The sequence below is a fragment of the Nicotiana tabacum genome, chromosome 1 (genome assembly GCF_000715075.1).
Source record: "Nicotiana tabacum cultivar K326 chromosome 1, ASM71507v2, whole genome shotgun sequence".
In the NCBI taxonomy this organism is placed as follows: Eukaryota; Viridiplantae; Streptophyta; class Magnoliopsida; order Solanales; family Solanaceae; genus Nicotiana; species Nicotiana tabacum.
Genome location: NC_134080.1, coordinates 134,586,432 through 134,602,399, shown reverse-complemented (window position 1 = coordinate 134,602,399; position 15,968 = coordinate 134,586,432). Strand labels below are relative to the sequence as shown.

Below are 15,968 nucleotides of genomic sequence, written 5' to 3'. Positions count from 1 at the left end.
GATACCTAAAATGAGTCCTCACCAGTTAAAACACCAATGTTAGACTCCTTGCTCCACACTACTACTAGCCAAAACCCCAGGGCAGAGTCACCCCCACCGTTAGTCTCATCTCCTACACAATCGAGTTCTGGTTCTCATAGGAGTCGCAAAATCTCGACTCCTAAGAGGTTTGTGGCTACGAGCTCTCCTCCTGCCTCGCCAAAAAAACTGGGTTAAAGGGTATAGTTGACGAAGAAGAAAATCAGGAAATCTTTAGTCCTCCTTTGGATGAAGGCTCAAATGTAGATCAAACTACTGGTTCTGAGAATGCTTCAGTTCCTAATCTTGAGCGCACAGGTACAACTCCTTCTTCTTCTACGTTTTCCATGGAGTTAATAGAAAGAAACAACAGAAAACATGTTATCTATAGCTAATGAAGAGGTTATTATCGAAAGAAGTAAGGAAGGGTCTGAGGCTCAGGGGGAAGAGTCTAAGACTGTGGTAAAGGGTAAAGAGCTTATGTCGTTGAACAATCGGCACTTGACAATACTACTGGGGTACCAAATAAGGGACCTGATCCCTCCTCAGGATCTAACTTAGGAGTCCTCTCAAGAGCCCCAAGTCAATATTGACCCTGCTCTCTCTCTCCTTATTTTGATGCTGAGCCTTTGTATGTAGTTGTGCCTGAGATAAGATCTGAATCTGAAGAAGAAATTGGGGAAAGTGAAGAGGATTCTGATGATATGCCAATTGTTAGCTTGACTAGGCGTAGACCAATGGTTGCTCAAGAGTCTACTCCTAGACCTACTACAAGGTTGCAAAAGAAGGAGGCTTGAGTCTGCTCTTAAAAACAACCAAGCTAAGTTAAGGAGAAGAAAATTGGTGAAAGATGGGAAAGTTGTGAGTGAGAAGACAATGCATGTTATGAATGTGGGTGATGAAGTAGACGAGGAACCTGGTTCCTTGACTAGAAAGCGTTCACAGAAGCATGGTCTCCCCAAGCCTAAAAGAGGATCTTCTGTGACTACTAAAAGCCTGAACAAGTCTGATGAGATTGTCTCTAGTGAAAATATAGTGAAAGAATCTGGTGATACGTTGGTGGAAGAGTCTAGTGCAAGGGTGATGGAAGAATTGGGTGAAAAGTCTGTGAAGTCTGCTGAAAAAGGAAAGAATGTTTGCAAGTCTGCTAAAAGAAAAGCTGACGCTGATGAGGAACCTAGTTCATCCAAGAAGGCCAAAGTTCATAATCCCCAGAGTGCTGGAAAAGAAAAATTGAGGAATCAAAAGGTGTTATGGGGCCGCACATTCGCCCCTGACATTTTGGAGGAGGCTGGAAGCGATAGTTGGTTGAAATTTGTGAGTTTCAACAGTGGACACATTTGTTCACAAGTGATGCTCCAAGAGTGTATGAGGAGGAAGCACAAAGTTTCTATGCCGACTTCTTCAAAGTTGAGGATAATCACATCTGTGTACTGGTGAATGGAGTTGATATGGTAATAGACTCAGTTTTGTTGGGGTCTATTCTAGGTGTGCCTGCTGAAGGGTTGTCTAATGTTCAGGGAACTTGTTCTCAAAATTTCAGAAATGCCATCCTGAAGGACAGAGCAGTTCAGCAAGGGGAACGGGTACAGAAGAAGGCTCTCCTTCCAGTGTACCAATTGTTGTTTGATATGCTGAACAAGGTCTTGCTCCCCCGTGCTGAGAGAAGATCTATCACTTCTTGTGCAGACCTGTTCCTCATGGAAGCACTAGACAACTTCACGACCATCAACCTACCTGGGATCATGATAGAGCACATGCAGAAAATGGCAGAGTTTAAAGATAGTAATCATGGGCTGCCTTATGGGTTCCTTCTCACCAAGGTTTTTGAGTACTTCAAAGTTCCTCTAGGACAAGCAAAAGTGGGCACTAAGAAGCAAACTTTCTCCAAGTCCACTCTCGAAGAATGTGAGTGCATTAATAGGTTTGGAGGAGTTGGAAGCACTTCTACCATTTCTCAGTTGATCAACGCTCAGAATAGTGCCACTGCTGAGATAAGGCAGTTGAAAGCAATGAATGCTATCCTTGAGAGTCAGTTGAGTCAGCTTCAGAAGGCACCTGGTTCCAGTATCTCTCAAAGTGAAGAGGTTGCCTGTCTGACCAAGGAGAATGTTGAGCTCAAGAAACAGGTGGAGGAACTGAAAGAGAAACTGCTCAATGAGCAAATGTCAGCGAATGCTCGAATGGATCTCGTCTTCCAAACCCTTGCCTCCGCCTCTAAGCCCTCTCCTTCCAGTGCTCCCTAGACAGTGTCCCCTCACTGTCAAGTCTTATGTGTTGGTTTCTTATGATTAGTTTCTGATGATGTTTGTGGTATTTGTTTTTGTTGTTCTGAATTGTGGATGGTTGTAAGAAACATTGAATCTGCTCTCTGTTTTAAAAATCCAAATTATTTAATGGAAGCTTTTCCCTTTTTGTTGTACATGCCTTGTCTTTATGCTCTATTTTTAGTCATGTTGTGTGCACACAAGTGACATGAGTTAATTCAAGCTAGACTTTTTTTTGCTAAAAACCTGTTACTGGTCTTTTTATGATGCCAAAAGGGGAAAAAATAATTCAGGGGAAACAGGATGGGAAACAAATTCAGGGAAAATACAAGAAATGTTGGTTCTTAGAGGGAACATGAATTATAAGTTTGTCATCATCAAAAAGGAGAAAATTGATAGGTTATATGTGTATCCTTGTTATACTTTGATGATCTAACAAGCTCATTGTCAAGCACCAGATAAGAAGCCTATTATATATTCTCAAGACCTTAAGATCAAAAAGGTTCCAGCTTGGTATATGGTCAAACTCTTCAGAATCAAAGAAACAACAGAGAGAATAGATAGCTACAGTTTTTCGAGGAAATTGCAAAGTCAACTGCCCTAGCTGTAAAGTTGCCGCCTGCACACGCTACAGTATAGAAACAGTGCAGAAGTCAACTTTATGGGGAGTGTCTTTTACCTAACTTGCTTACATCATTCTATGTGATATCGCAAATGTATTATTAACATCAAGGAAGGTAAAACAAAATACTTGAACACTTAGAGAATTTACTCAACTATACTCACTGTGATTGATCATCATGAAAACGATTCTCAAGTGCATCAAGAACAAAGAACAACACTGCTAAGTACCAGTTCCCCATATCAAGTTATTTTATGTCCTTAGTTAAGTTGTAACTTTGCAATAGTTCTTTACTTGTAATTCCTACTTAGCTTAGTTAGAATCATTGCGTAGGAAACCCTTTGTAAATCATAAACCCTTGTGTTTTTTGTCTTGCCTAGAGATAGTCGAGTTGTAAAGTCTTTGTAATAGAGTTATTACAAAGTGGCTTGTAACAGAGCATTACAAATTAGTGAGGGATTAAGAGGTTAATTCCTAGGTTACATAGGTTATAATCTAAAGTTCTCAGTAATGAAGTTGAAATCCTATAAGGGTAGGTCGTGATTTTTAATCCCGTTAAGCTGGGAGTTTTTCACGTAAAATTCCTCTTGTCATTTACTTACTGCAGTGTGTGTGGTTTCTGTGGGTACTAATAGAGAACCTGGTTCTCTATATAGTTTGGTGGACCCTTAAATTCTATCACAATGCCTTGTAAATTTTATTATAGAATTGTGACCTAAATTTTTTAATTCAAATCTAAAGACAAAAATATTGTAAAGAGATATTCAAAGCAATGCCTTGTAATTTTATTATAGCATTAAAAAAAATATGGCAATATCTTTCTTACTCTCCCTCCCTCCTATGGAATGAGCACAACAAGGTGCTAATACCACCATTAAGACAAAAAAGAAACTAATCAAGATGTGCCAAAATACAAGTTACATAATACATACTAATTTTTGTTCATACAAGTTACATGGTATCTCTTACAAATTTTTCTAATATAATGCACAAAGTTAGGGTTAGAAGGAAAACTATAGGATAAGCACATAATAATTACCATTTTTTGCCAATTCTTTCCGATCTTTTTTGGATCATAATATAAAATACCACCGGTAACAGTGTTAATTCCTGGTTGAAATTGATTTAAACTGGTACTAGGGTTAGCCTGACTAGGAGTAGGTACACTTTTTCCCTCGGCCAAAGCTTTCAAATGAAGATATTTGACTCTATCTTGAGGGTATTTTTTTATGAGTCTAGATAAAGTTACCGTCCCCCTCCTCCCCCGCAATCCAAAATATTTAAAAGCTAACTCCGTACCACAAGTTTTACACTTAGGCTTATTTTCTGGAATTAGTTGAGTAAAAAATGGCCAAACTAGAGATGATTCCGTCCGTTTGGTAGGTTGTCTAGAAAAAGTAGGGGCAGTAACAGGAGTATCAGATGGGGCATCATTTGGATTAGCAGGGTTATCACTAGTTGGGTTAACATCAGGAGCAGGACTAGTGGGTGTATTATCATCCGGTTGAGTTTCATCAAAATCAATTTCCTCATCATCATTTTCATCAATAGTATTATTAGAATAAAGAGCATTCATTAATTCATGGTCTAATTGTTCACCAGCTGCAATATTATGGCAAAATTAACTCTCAGTAAATTGTAATAAACTATTATCGCTATCAAGAATAGCAGGTGTAGGACGGATATGGAGTTTGGTTTGGGGAGCCAGGGGCAGTGGAGGAGCAACAACTTGGCCACTAGATTCGCCACTCTTGAATTTTCCCTTATTTTTACCAAAAAGTTTTTTTAAGGAAGTCATCTTAATTAATCAAGTAATAGAAAATAAATAAAGCAAATAAAACTATAATATTAAAATAAGAGTTGGAACGAGTTTACCGAATTGACGAACAATTTGTTGAAAATTGATTATCGTTGAAGACTTGAAGACGTCAATTCACCAACTTCAAAAAAATTTCACAAATTGTAACAATAAAATAAGCAATAGTAGCAAGTATAGAAGAAAATTAGAGAGAGATTGTGATAAATTGATGATTGTGTAAGAAAAATGAAAGAATGAGAGGGTATTTGTAGTTGAAAATAGGGAAAAAGTGTAATTATAAAAAGTTTGGAGTTAAAACAAAGTTGAGGTTAAATGGCTATTTTCTAAATAGCCAACGACTATTTTTGACAGCCCAACGGCTATTTTTGACAGCCCAACGGCTATTTTTTAAACTTTTCCAACGACCAGTTTTTTTTTAAATTTTACCGTTGGGACCGTTTGGCCCGCCAGGGACCGGGACCGGTCCCAAACGGTCCCGGTCCTAGCGGCCCCAAAGCGTTGAACCGACCTACGAGACCGGCCCAGGCCCACATATACCGGTTCTACCGGTCTTGGCCCGTTTGGCCCATTTGAACTACGGTCCCGGTCCCGGACCGGCCCACTTGCCACCCTTAGTCCGGCAAAGATGCCAACAATAAGAGGAAGGCTTGATTGCAAGATGAATCAATTTTCTTGCCCAACTGTGTTCGCATCATCTCAAAATGTGTTCGCATCATCTCTATCATATTTTAACATTTCTAACATTGCCCAACTGTGTATATTGCTTATATTTTCATCTTACTTCTGCTTAATTATTTACTCTAGAGTGCTTTTAAAATAAAGGAATTATTAGCTTCCCAGTGAAAAGGATAGAGTAGAAGTTGAGAAACCAATTGATTATCATCTTGATTAGTTTACATATCATTTGACATTAACGTACATGTTCACTAAACTAAATCTATGTTTGCCAACAAAAAGAATGACACATAAAACATATCCTTTTGTTTTTCTTCAACATACACTGACCTATAATTACTGTTTTCATTTAAGTTTTCTCATATTTTATAGGAACCTAATTTCCCTTGACCCTTTTCTACTTACAAGTAAAGTCTAGCGAATAGTTATAATCATCTGCAGCACAACATGTATCTTTTTCCTTTTGTAACATGAGTAAAATTCTTTAAATTCATCGTAGTACTGTCTTTATATTGCTTCTGTAGAATTTCAGTTGTAATCTGTCATAAGTCGAGCTAGTCATCATCTGGCTCAGCTGAAAAGTCGGGCTCCTCAGGCTTCTGTAACTTAGGCAAATCCATATCCTTCATCTTCTGAGCTCCTCTCCTTGTGTTTGCAGCAAATCTTGATGCCAATATTGTAACTCCAAGGTTCTGCTTTACATTTGAAGAGTTTGCTGGTTTATTCTTCTTTTGTTGATCATCCTCATATTCATGTTCACATTCACTTTCATTCGCTGATTGCTCATCCTCGGTAACGTAAGACAAGGACTCACTCCTACTAAGGTCTTTAGCCAGCTTTCTCTTCTTGAAACGACGCCAAGCAGCTTGAACGAAACAGGCAGCCCAAGTTCTCCAGTGGTGAGAGTAATAACGGAAGGTGTGCTGTAGCTTCTTACTATGGAGACGTCTGAATTGATTGGCTACAAACTTAAGATCCTCTGCTCGTAATGCAAAGGCTTCTACTTCCGACAGGGCTCTCACTGTTCTCGTCGATGAAGGCAAGTTAAGAGTGGATCTTGGCAATAATCCCCACGCAAGAAGTTCCTCACCACAAAAGTCACCTGGCCTCAAAGTAATTGAGTTGAAGAAGCCCGTTCGGCCCCCATTCGTGGTTGAGCTCTCTAATGTTCCTCTGATAACAAACAGCATTTCAATTACCGGATCACCCTCACGTACTATGTATGTTCCTTCGGTACATAACGATGAAACCAGACGTTCACAAATGGCATCAAGCAGCTGATCATCCATTTGTGAGAAGAAGGGAACCTGCAAAAAGAAAAAGAAAAAATGAACTCAAACGAAATAATAATACATAACTTGTTTGATATTCACACAGTAACAAAAAACAAGTATTGAACAATCATTCCAAATAAATTATTAATGTTACAAGTTTGAAGCGCAACAAGAGAAAACAAAGAAAATGACTTACACGCCGAACAAGGTCTAAACATAGGTGGCGTTGGATGTCACGACGAAGATCTGAAGGTAAAGCATGCAGGATAGATTCTTCGTCTACTCCTCGAGTGGCAAGCCACTTGTACTGTACAAAACGTCGGACACGTTCTTGAAGATCCTGAGGGAGTTGGCGATGCCTCATCCATTCTTCAGTGTCTCGTCGCTTGAGCCTCCACTCCTCAAGCCTCATAGTGATAGATTGTAAGTATGTCTACAATAATAAAGGGGGAGCAGTTAGACTTATATTAGTTCGAAGAATAGGTTTTGCAAAATGAAGTGTACAAGTTCACAATATCTAAAATGTAGGAAGAGGCACTCTTTATTGTAGCCGCAGAAACGTTGAAAGGTTATAACTTATAAATACCTTGAGATGATAATGGTTTATCTGAAAGAACTGAAGTCAAATTGTACAACTTAAAGAAATTACTGGTCCAGTTCTACATTTACCAAAAACAATATGAAAAGGAGTCCAATATTTACCAAAATCAAAAGGAGTAGTCTATGAAGACTTCAAATGTGAAATCAGCTAAGACAAGGTTTGTCGCTTATACCTGCATGTTTCCGATCAAATGAGCAAACAGAACTAGCCCCAATATAGCAATAAGAATAGCAAATGAAGTTTCCCATATAAATGTGCTTGTGGTCAAGTTCTGTCCATAAGAACTGCACAAAAACAGAAAACAAAGTGCTCAATTTCCCTGATTTGCAATGCTGCAGCAAATAGCAAATACCGAGTACTATACTAGTTGTAAGTAATTCTTTTTCTTTTGATCAGTAATGGTGTATTAAACAGCACAAAGATCGTGTACAATATGTACAGAGCAAACCAACCAAAAGAATACATTCCCTTAATTATGGATATGACTGTCCAACGGGATGAGACGGGACGGGACGAAATTAACGGGACGGGACGGGACGAAATTAATGGGACGGGACGGGAGGGGACGACATTTAAGCGGGACGGTGGTGGAACAGGACGAAACGGGACGGGACAAACGGAACGAAACGGTCATCCCATCCCGTCCCGCTAACAAACGGGACGGGATGGGACGAGACGGGACGGGACGGAACGGGACGGGACGGGTTCGTGGGCCTTAAGTGTATTTTTTTTTTTTAAAAACGTCTAGTTTTTTGAAAATTACTATATTTTTAAAGTTTGCAACGGCTAGATTTTTGACTTATTTAATAAACTTAAATGTTATTATGTTAAAACGAAAATTAGAAAACTAAGTAAAGAATTATAAAATATTAAAACAAAAGACTTGTAATGAAATATTCTAGTAATTGTAAATTTATAATAGAGTTATAATTTATTTAATATACTTTCAAAGTATTAACTATTAAGTAACTAAGACAATTCATAAAAAAAAATTCAACACTTAGAGCCTTTTATTTTATTAATGGAACTTTCAAATCTCAAATACAAATATAATTCTTTTGAAGAGCACCTAATCAACGCAGCCACCTTCTAGGAAGGGTTCTATCTGAACTAGGCCTCTTAGTAGCCAATTACAAATTATCATACTAATATTTGTAAGCTCCTATATAGCTTCTTTGTAACTTATCAATAATATCTCTCGGACATTGTTCTGGAATTGGCAGTGTTGAATGTTGATTGATGTTCTATGAGCTCCATGTCGTTATCGGTCCCAGTGCTAAGTATCTCATTGTATTTTTCTTCTTCCCTAGTGTTAATTTTTCAAAACCAAGATTTCTTCTTTCTGCATTAATCCAATCTCTGAATAATACGGAAATCTCTAGGTTGTCCTCTGCTAATGAATGTCTATGATCTCCCATTTGAAATATTGTTGCGCTAAAAGCATTCTCCGGTGCTAAGAATCAAGTTCATCATCAATAGAGGAATCAAAACATGTTATATCATCAATGTCTTCCCATAAGAATTTCTACTCTAGACTTATAGAAGGAGCAGTTTCACCACTTGTTGTTTCTACAGATTTATATTTATCAAACATTGATCTAGATTCTAACATAAGAATATATGTTAGCTTGGAAGTCTTCGAGAGATGGTTGTTCATATTCTTGAATTGCTTTTTGATAAATTTTACGAACAAGTCTCTTTGCACCTCTTAATTTTAAATATGGATTAAGTATTGTAGAAGTTAAATAAACTTGGGGAATAGAGAAAGAATACTTTTTAAATTTTGCAATCATTTCATTAATGGCCGGTGCATAAGTTAGATTTGTTTTATACTAACCAAATACAACAGAAATTCCACAAATATACCATAAAAACTCGCGGGACAACTAGGACAGGCGGGACGGGACGGGACGAGATGGGATGGGACAGGCGGGACGGGGCGGGACAAAACGGGACGAAATGGGACAGGATAAACGGGACGAAATGGTCTTCCCGTCCCATCCCGTGTCCCGTTTAACATTGGCCCATCCCGTTTAACTTGGGGCGGGATGGGACGCGGGACGGGACAGGCCGGCCCGTCCCGTTGGACAGCCTTAATTCTGGACGAAGCTAAAGAAAATTCTTATGTGCTATCAGCGTCTTCACTAAACTCCTGTGTGCACCAAAATGAAAGTAAAAGAATAAAGTTAAACTTGATCTTGCTAATGAGCTCTTTTCTATTGTCAAAACATCTTAAATTCCTCTCTTTCAAAACTGTCCACCATATGCAGGCTGGTTTGACACGTTTTCCTTAAATTTTTATGATGCCTTTGATGATCAAGCAGGTAAGCAGTTAATATGGTGTCTTAGGCATAGTCCAACTTAATACAATTTCTATTTAATATATAAATCCATAGATCATTACTTATTTGAATAATGGATTCACCCTATGCCAAAATCCATTTTGGACCTTCGAGATATCTAAGAATACAATTGAAATTTTCAATTCAAATTGGAAAACAGTTGGAGAAAATGGCTTTATAATCAAAGATAGTAGTAGCATTGGAGTAAATGGAACTAATGGAAACCATACCTTAAATTTTGTAAACCCCACCACAAGCAGTACAAGTACTTTTCAAGGAAGTCGGTGGAAACAACATTGTTTGTAACTGCATTTGCAAATATTCCAAAGTCGAAAATGGTCGAGTTAGAAGGATTGCAGCTTCCGAAAATTTGGGTGCTGTTTACCCATGTTACCCTGTCTGCATGGTTTATAGTACCACAGTCGAGAAAATGACTGGAGCATTGAATAGGACTGAGCTCCTCTTTGCAAGCTATCTTCCAGCATGTAGCATACCTTTCAATTGACAATAAATACCAGGAAGCACCTAGGACCTAAAATAAAAGAACCTGATTCACTATCCAATAGTAGTAACAAGACTTCAGAATTGTTGCTATCTACATAGAGAAGGAGAAGATAAGAGAGTTACAGGGATGGAACTTACGTGGCTTGCCAACATGTAGAGTAGGAGATTGTAAGCAGCACCTGCCCAAGCTGTCTTCGTGACAACCCCAGCAGCTTTGATAATTTGAGCACTCAACGGGAAAATCAGATAGAGTCTAGGCAGGTATTGCAGCAGGACTATTAGTACAAGAGCATTGTTGGTATGATCGGAATGAGAGCTTCTAATTGAAGGTATGATGAACCATATTACAATCTGCAAAAGAAAAAGACGGCTAAATCCATTAGTTCCTTTTTTTCCTCTCTTTTTCAGAATATGGAGATGGATTATTTCCAATGCTAATTTGAAATATCATGACTTGTAATGTAAGTGCTGCCAATGATAATTAGCATCAACATCAATTCTAATAGTTCACACGAATAACCACAAAGAAATTCTGTGCCTTGTAGGGAAAGCGAAAAATTATGTTCAGGTGACAATAATAGATGATCAAACATATGTAAAATTCTCAAGTGACCTAATTCATTTCAAAATACTTACTGTAACAGGTCAATAACACGACCTACGTCCCCAAATCACTACATTATGCATTATTTCTTTGAAATATGAGCCTTTAAGTCATTTTCATAAATATGTTCAAAATGGACTGAAACAATCGGCCTAACAGCAATTTTTTCACTGGTCAATGGACTATACAAAAGGAAAACTAATGCTTGATTCTTGAAACATGAACTACAGAGTTTGAGCTAAATATACCAATGAAGTAGCAGAGCCTTTAAAGTACCTGAGGAAGAGGCAGAGCAGCAATAGCATCAATGAAGAAATCAGACTTCAAATACCTCCTTGCAATCAATTTCTTATCCATAACAAGTTCACCCCTTCCAAATACCCTTGAGCTTCGCGAAACATACGCTGTCCTAAACTTAATAATCACATGTAACATATAGAATATATCGGCGACTGTTCGAAAGCATGTGACAATAATGCCAAGATTCAAGTCAATTGACATGCATGAGGACTTGCCCCTTTTCACCACTGATGGCATGTAAAAAAATAATGGATCCATGAATAGAGCCAGCAAGCAAGAACACAAGAACACCCTATTCCATTGTATCACTATTTCACTCCCTGGATCAAGAATTTTCTTTTTCTCTTGTACATAATTTTCTGGGAATACCTTAAACTTTCCAAATTTAGGAACCTTACTTGCTCCAACCTTGTCAACAACATTTCTACCCTCAGAAGACTTATACAAAGGTAGTTGCTTTTCAAGACTATTATGGTTCTCACTCTTCTCCCATGATGTTTCAAAGTTCTGTTTCCCATCATTGTAAAACCTATAAAAATCATCAAAACTATTCACAAAAATGAACTAGAAGAAAAACAGAAATGACAAAGCAGAAAACACACTTGAAAATTTACCTTACCGTCTTCGCTTTCTTGAACTCCATTGTAATTCTTCACACAAATACCCACAGATCTTCACTACATAATGCAAAAGCCAAGAAAAATACCAAAATGGTAACAAGATTGAACTTTACCTTTTTCAAAAACTTCCATTTCAGAACATGCAGATAAATATAAGAAAATAAATAAGGTAAATCAAAAGATGCAACTGTGTTGGGGAAATACTCAAATAGCTGAAAATTTCAAGATTTTTCTCAAATGGGGTATGAAAAGAATGAAAAAAGAGGGGAAAAAAGAGGAGCTGAAGTGGGCAGAAACAACTCTTGTTTTTGTCATTTAAGGCGTTGACTTTTCTTGAAAGATCACAAAAAGACAAACAATATATTTCAAAATGCCCCTAAACTATTAGAAAAGTTTAAAAATACCCTTCATCCACCTATTGGGTTAAAAATACCTCTCTATCTACTTTTTTGGTTCAGTTATGCCCTTTGACCGTTACGTCAATGCTAAATTAAAAATAATTATTATTTTTTTTAAAACGTAAAAAAAATTGCAAAATATATTGTTTTTTTAAACTAATACACCAATAGTCCACTAATTTAGTAAAGTCTTCTTTTTTTTTTCAATTTTTACAAAAAAATCAGTTTTTACAAAAAAATATTTTTTTTCAATTTTTTTTGTAAAAACTAATATTTTTTTCTGTAAAAACAGAAAAAAATGTTTTTAATAAAATATTTTCATTTTTTAAAAACTGAAAAAAATATTTTCAACAAAATATTTTCGTTTTTGAAAAATATTTTTTTTTTCATTTTTTCAGTTTGTTTAAAGCATTCGTTTTCTTTTCGTTTTTCAGCTTTTTTTTTAAAGTTTTTAAAAAAAATGAAAAAATGAATATTTTTAAAAACAAAAATATTTTGTTGAAAATATTTTTCCAGTTTTTATAAACGAAAATATTTTAATAAAAATATTTTTTTCTTTTTTTATAAATTTTTTTCAGTTTTTACAAAGAAATGCTTTAAAAGAACTGAAAAAAATGAAATTTTTTTTTTGTAAAAACTGAAAAAGAAAAAAAAAGAAGAAGAAGAAGAAGAAGATGACGACTTTACTAAATTAGTGGACTACTGGTGCAATAGTTTAAAAAACGAAAATATTTTGTAAAATATTTTTTAAATTTTAGAAAAAGAATAAATTCAGCATTGATCTAACGGTCAAAGGGCATAAGTGAACCAAAGGGATATTTTTAGCCCAATAGGTGGATGAAGGGTAATTTTAAACCTTTTCCAATAGTTTAGGAGCATTTTGAACCATTTTCCGTATTAACAATAACAACAACAAAATAAGTGAGTTCCCATAAATGGGTCAGGAGAAGATAGTGCCCACGTAGATCTTATGTTTATTCTGGGAGTGCAGAAAACCTTTTTGCGATAGACCGTCGGTTAAAAAATAAATAAATAAAGTATTGGCAACAAGCAACAAATTATTAAGAAAATCAAAGGAAAAGATAGCAATCAAAGTAAAAACAGTATATTAAGAAAAGAAGATAAAAACAGCTCAGATGTACTAAAATATTGATACTGCAATTGGAAAATTGAAGTTCAAGTGAATGCAGTCGTGCAGGCCATGATAGAAGTCAGGGTTTTAGCTTAAAGCTTAAAGATTAAATAATCTATGTTCATATCTTCTTTGAAAAGTAAGATATTATGAAATCAAGAGTTGCCTCGGAAGAATTCTTTAGGAATTAGAAAAGGGCAAATGGACACAGAAATCAAGAGATACATTTAAGTGTAGCAATTACCTAGGTGGCAGAACCAACTTTTTGAAGTTATTGTTACTCTTAAACGAAAAATGACCATCTTTTTTTCCTCAAGAGAAAAAAAAAATAACTACCTAGTATTGGCCGAGAAGTAAACCTATCAGATTATTTTACTCTAAAGTACAAGGGAACAAACGTATTTGGTGGGAAGCGCTTTATTGTCAAACTTTTCGACCTGAATTTGAATTAATTGGGTAAAAAAAAGGAATATAAGACACCTAATAAAAATAAAATAAAAAAGTAAAAAATCATTTGAAACCGTAAAAATGTAGGGGTAGAAGTTATAGTACCGCCAAACCAAAATAATTCTTTCTTAAATGATCTATTCAATGTTGTCCTTGTTAGTTGGGAGAAATATAAGAGAGCATATGATCGGTTAATGGAACACTCTTTTGGAATAGCTCCCAAGTCCTAACGGTGTCGAGTTAGGTTTAATTAATTATGAGAAATTATAGATACCACGTCATCCACAAACTTATTAGTATTATAGATCCCACTGAGGATAGGCCCAAAATCAACTTTTGTGGTTTTCATGTGCCAAAAAAAGCAAAAGTAAATTATAAATGAAAAGAATTGTTATGAACTTGTGAGTAAAAATCAACTCTACTCCATAATAAGTGGCCTTTTGAGTTTTTTTATTTTGGTCTAAAATAAGTGTCATTTTACACTATCAAGAGGGAATTAATTTTGTTTTGTCAAAATTTTCCATTATTTATATATCTCAATATGTCAAAGTAACAATTAATTAAGGGTATTTAGTGAATACATCTTTTTTTTAGAAGTTCGTATTTTATTAAGGGATGTGTCAAAGACCAAAAAGTCATTAATTATGGACTGGAGGGAGTATTTATTTATTATAATTTTCTTTTTACAGCTGAACATAATTAACGAGATATTATGAGCAACGATAAAGTCTCCTTTTTAACACCGTATAAAAGGGTGATATTTTTTTGAATATATATATATATATATATATATATATATATATACTTGCTATATATTTTGATTACTTTTAGTAAAATCTTAGTTCAACCCTGACTATATAAGTCATGAAAAGGCAAATAGGCAATTATGTTACAAATTCAAAGGAAAAAAGAGCTGTCATATGTTTCACTTTTGCTTTATGGGTGCATTTCCTCTATTGATATGTAGTATATCTAAATTGAGAAGAAATTATGAAATTCATGTCTAGTCGTTTTGTAAAACAGTTTCACGTGTGGGAATGTGAATTTTTCAGCATTTCCAACAAAGCAATAGCGTGTGTGAATGCACGGTAGGCGAAGTTGTTTGGCGAACTCTTCTTAATGGGAAGTAATACCTTTGGAATTTATTTGTGAATCCTCTGGTATTTCCTTTCTTCAACCCCCTCACATAATATTTAAATCAATAAAGAACCCTTTTTCGCTATGAATCTACATTATTCCATTCCAAATACCTTTCAAGAATGCATTATCCCGATCTCCATTCCTTGTAATTTCTTGAGCAGCTTTGCTCTCATAGGATCGATATGTTAAGAAGTGGACAAAACCTCGTTCGTAGATTTTAGAAGTTTGTTAAGATCATTAAAGTCGTTGAGGCTTTGATCTATCACACGATCAACCGAATCAGTTGCATAATATGTGTTTGTGAATGGATCTCTGCCACTTTAATTAATACATATTTTCATCTAGTAAATTTACTTAATAATAATAAATTTAATTAACATAATTTGGTCTAAACACCTGATGCGAATAAATTTTTACGGGCATCAACCTATAAAAGCTCTCTCTCTTTTTTTTTTTTTTTTTTGTAAAAGGAAAGAAAAGAAAGTAAAAAAGAGTGTCCAATTTTCAGGCTATATTTCATTCAGTAATCTATAATCTATCTATCTATACTATATTAAAAGCACGAAGGTCCTTAGCAAAATATCGTTCGCGTTTTTTACCCTTTAAAAATAGATTTCACATTGGATAAAATAGTCATTTAATTAATTCCCTAATATTTAGAACTCTAAAATTGGCTAAGATTTTGATTATTAAATCTTTCCTTATTTGTGATAGGTACGTAGTCCTAAATTTTAGGACTTTAATATTAATTAGTATTTTACCATACATATATTTTTTTCCTTGTTTAAACTCCATATATAACGTAACTATAATTATTTTCATATTACTTTTAGTGGATGTAGATTCTATAGAAAAAAGAGTAAACTAACGTGTGTTTTAATGAAATTAAAGTAATTAATAGATCATGCAACGTTATGCCTAATATTTAAAAGGCATTTAGGATTTTAAATAAGTAATATAACTTTCCCACGTTTAGTTTTCGTATAAGTTGTAAAAATATCAACTACAACATTTTGAAATAATACCAAGAAAGCTTTATCATGAATAAAATGTGCAAATATACATGTAAAATAAAGGTTAATACTTTAAAAGATATCACTTTCTTGCACCTAATTATTTTTGTTAAATCTTTATCTTGGACTTGAAAGCCAATTAATATTTTAATTATCTTACATAAATTTATTTTATTTGAATAATGTAACATA

At 35.2% G+C, this 15,968-nt stretch overlaps 1 protein-coding gene across 2 annotated transcripts; it reads right to left on the bottom strand.

Annotated features, from left to right (window-relative positions):
* Positions 1 to 5,685: 5,685 nt before the first annotated feature.
* LOC107804977 (putative cyclic nucleotide-gated ion channel 14) lies at positions 5,686 to 11,937 on the bottom strand. Of its 2 annotated transcripts, none has more exons than XM_016628944.2 (7): positions 11,641 to 11,937; positions 11,003 to 11,555; positions 10,261 to 10,473; positions 9,849 to 10,150; positions 7,449 to 7,560; positions 6,872 to 7,108; positions 5,686 to 6,708 (listed from the first exon to the last, which is right to left on the bottom strand). In XM_016628944.2, exons 1-7 carry the CDS (start codon positions 11,667 to 11,669, stop codon positions 5,956 to 5,958), a joined length of 2,199 nt encoding a protein of 732 aa, XP_016484430.1. In that variant the 5' UTR covers positions 11,670 to 11,937; the 3' UTR covers positions 5,686 to 5,955. The 2 variants fall into 2 exon arrangements, with proteins under 2 accessions (XP_016484430.1, XP_075109591.1); XM_075253490.1 differs by having other exon boundaries at positions 11,646 to 11,933.
* Between the last annotated feature and the right edge of the window lie 4,031 nt (positions 11,938 to 15,968).

What these genes read in the sequence shown, in the direction of transcription:
- LOC107804977 (XM_016628944.2), bottom strand. Translation starts at nt 11,669, where the DNA reads ATGGAGTTCAAGAAAGCGAAGACGGTAAG. An exon ending in TGGGGTTTACAAAATTTAAG is followed by an intron (nt 7,561 to 9,848) that starts GTATGGTTTCCA and finishes GTTTTTGTGCAG; the next exon opens with TTCTTATGGACAGAACTTGA. An exon ending in ATTTGATCGGAAACATGCAG is followed by an intron (nt 7,109 to 7,448) that starts GTATAAGCGACA and finishes TTATTATTGTAG; the next exon opens with ACATACTTACAATCTATCAC.